The 3,221-nt window shown below is 40.1% G+C and overlaps 1 protein-coding gene across 1 annotated transcript; it reads left to right on the forward strand.

The window, feature by feature from the left end:
* The first annotated feature begins 975 nt into the window (after nucleotides 1-975).
* On the forward strand, nucleotides 976-1,563 carry LOC145067895 (uncharacterized). Its single transcript, XM_079014924.1, has 2 exons — nucleotides 976-1,138; nucleotides 1,172-1,563. The coding sequence occupies exons 1-2, from the start codon at nucleotides 976-978 to the stop codon at nucleotides 1,561-1,563; spliced, it is 555 nt and encodes a 184-aa protein (XP_078871050.1).
* The last annotated feature ends 1,658 nt before the right edge of the window (nucleotides 1,564-3,221 follow it).

Below are 3,221 nucleotides of genomic sequence, written 5' to 3' on the forward strand. Positions count from 1 at the left end.
TCATTTCAATGCATCTTATGCAGTGAAAGGTGAAAGATTAGCATTATATCTAGAGATCCTTAAAAAATTAGCTTCTAACTTCGAGAACCTTAGCCTAACCCAAGTTCATAGAGAAGAAAACATAGAAGTAGTTGCATTAGCCAATTTAGGATCCTCCCTTAGAATCCTACCAGGGACAAAGATTCCTATAACCCATATAATAACCCCAACCATAGAAACCCTCACTGAAAAATCAGAAGATCCTGAACATCCGACAAGCGTAGTAGCTATCGAAGATCCTTACCCTAGGATCCATCATCAAGGGGACCACGAAGGAAAGGATCCTTGAAGAAGTTCGCAATCATGGACCCAACTCATTATGGAATATCTCCAAAATGGCACAAAGCGAGAGAGCATTAAGAATAAGAGTCTCAAGATTTTTCGTGATCCAAGGGAAACTCTACAAAAAAATCTATTGCAGGTCCGTACCTTAGAATCCTGGAAGATCCTAAGGATGCAGAAGTCTTGAAAGACATACATGAAGGAGACTACGACAATCATACTAGGGGTAGATCTTTATGCTCCAAGATACTGAGAACAGGATACTACTGGGCAACTATGAAGAGAGACTCTTTTTTACATGCTCAAAAGTGTGATGCTTGCCAAAGACGTGGCAATATCCTACATCAACCGACAGAACCTCTACATACAATTATCTTCCCATAACCATTCATGAAATGGGGAATGGATATATTGGGAAAATTATTGGTGGCCCCAGGAGGAAAATTCTTCATGCTTGTAATAACTGACTACTTCTCAAAGTGGATTGAAGTTGAAGCTTTCGTTCAGGAAAGAGACAAAGAAGTAGTCTCACTTATTAAACGTGATATCTTGACCAGGTTCGGGATCCCGACTGAAATCATATGCGACAATGGATCCTAATTTATAAGCAAAAGGAAAAGAGACTTTTGCATAAGCTTGGGAATGAAAATGATAATGTCCACTCTTGTTCATCCCCAAGCTAATGGTCAAGTGGAGTCTAGCAACAAAATCATAGTTAACAATTTGAAGAAAAGGCTGGACAAAAAGAAGGGAGGATGGGCAGAAGAGCTTTCTTTCGTTTTGTTGGCAGATAGAACCACTTACAAAGTGGCTACAGGTTAGACCCATTATTCTTTGGTGTTTGGGACAGAAGCAGTAATCCCTACTGAAGTAGTAATCCCGACGGTAAGATACTTACTGCAAGACCATGAGAATGATGACAAGATCCTAGCACAGGATCGTGACACTATTGATGAGCTTAGGGATCTTGACAAAATATGCATTGCTGCTCATGAACAGAAAATCATCAAGGCTTATAATAAGAATATAAGAGTCAGAAGGTTTCAAATAGGAGACTTAGTATTAAGGAAAACATTCCAAAACACCAAGGATCCTAGTGCAGGAAAGTTGGCTCCTAAATGGGAAGGACCATACCTTATAGATGTTGAAGCAGGAAAAGGAGAATATTGGCTAGCAACACTCGAAGGAGATGATTTTCCAAGATCCTGGAATGCTCTACACGTCAAAGCATTCTACATGTAAGTAGGGTTGAATGATCCATAACAAAACCAAGGTACACATGTTCTTTACCTTAAGATTTTCATTATTACTTATTTTCTCCTCGAATACGTTACTAACTTAAGCATCGAAGGGGCTTTAGCTAGACTAATGCCTACCCCTAGCTAACATTTTCTCTGCAAAACAATGTACGGTTAAAGATCCTCAAGTCTGAAGATCCTAAAACATTAGGATCCTCAAGATTGAAGATCCTGAAACATCAGGATCCTCAACGTTGAACACCTTGAAATACAAGGATCTTGACACATGAAGATCTCAATTCCTTAATACTTGGTAAAATCCATTATATTTAACAAGGTAATCTCTAAACTATCATATACACAAGCTAGAGACCGATCATCTCTCCCACGTTTAAGGGTACTTAATCCCCTCTAAGGTTTAAAGAGCTAATTACCTCTTTTGCATGAACTAAGCACTACTAGAAAAACAGCCTTTTACGACGCACAATCAATGACACGCGCTGATAGAGTACATGCATTTGAGTGTGCCCTAAAAATTGATGTTATTTTTCCAAAATATGAAGCATAGTGGGCACACATTTTTACGCGCCCTAAAATTAGTGTCTAATAAAAAAAACACGGAGGGAACCTTAAATAAAATGTGTGTCGTCTAACCATGTCGCTTTATAAATTTTAATGAGACGCGCATTTCATCCGAGGAGGAAATGAAATCCAAAAATTAAAAAGCCCGCTTTGTTTCCACCGGCTGAAAACCCTAGCTCATCCCGCCAAAACCCCTTTTTCTTTCTTTCTTCTCTCTCGATTCTCAAACCTTCATTCACCTTCCGCCATCTGCTGCTTCTTCGAGCCTTCTCAGTTTCTCCCACCGCCATCGACTTCCAATGAAAGACGAACGTTCTTCCCCATCACCATCTATCTTCCAAATTACTAGACTAACCTCACCGTCTTTGTTCTTTACAGTTCAGAGCCAAAACCCTTTCACCACCACTGCCCTATACGAAGTGTCTAGAAAAGTAACCCCGACTCCATTATCGTCTACTTCTTCCCAAAGCCTATTCATTGGTTAAGTCCTAAATACATTCCACCGCTTACTGCTTCATCTTCTACCTCAATCAAATTGAGAGCCGCCGGTGTCGTATAAAGAGAATCCTTCACCGCCGGTGTCATCAAAATCATAGCTAACGGTGTTGTAGAAAGAGAATTCACCACCGCCAGGTCACCACCTCTAAAGGCTTCTTGGTCGTCTCCATCACCAATTCGGAATCGTGTTCTTAGGTCACTTGAAAAGCACTCATGGTCGGTGAAATCAAAATGCGAAATCATGTTCTTAGGTCACTGGAAAAGCACTCATGGTCGATGAAATCATCAATTACGTTATGTCACTACAAGGTCAACTTGAGGTAAGTCAATAATTTCTAATTCTTGTAAATAAATCCACCGACTATAGTGGTTTTGATTTATGATACCATTGCTTCTTTCACCAGTAGTTTCAGTTTCAGGCACCATCCCAGCTAATTCTTGGGACTCATTTTTCGTCTGCTGACCCTCCTCCGCTTTTCTTGATCAGAGGCAGAGGCCTTCTCAGGAGTTGGACACCTCAAATGAGAAAGCAATATAATTCATAGGGATCTCAAGACTGCAAATTTGCTCATCGACACTCAA

The sequence above is a fragment of the Lactuca serriola genome, chromosome 8, assembly GCF_051521515.1.
Source record: "Lactuca serriola cultivar US96UC23 chromosome 8, Lser_US96UC23_V15, whole genome shotgun sequence".
Lineage (NCBI taxonomy): Eukaryota > Viridiplantae > Streptophyta > Magnoliopsida > Asterales > Asteraceae > Lactuca > Lactuca serriola.

Excerpts from the sequence above, each read along its gene's own strand:
- LOC145067895 (XM_079014924.1), top strand. The coding sequence starts at position 976 with ATGTCCACTCTTGTTCATCCCCAAGCTAATGGTCAAGTGGAGTCTAGC. Across the intron at positions 1,139-1,171 it reads CACTTACAAAGTGGCTACAG|AAGCAGTAATCCCTACTGAA; the intron begins GTTAGACCCATT and ends TGTTTGGGACAG.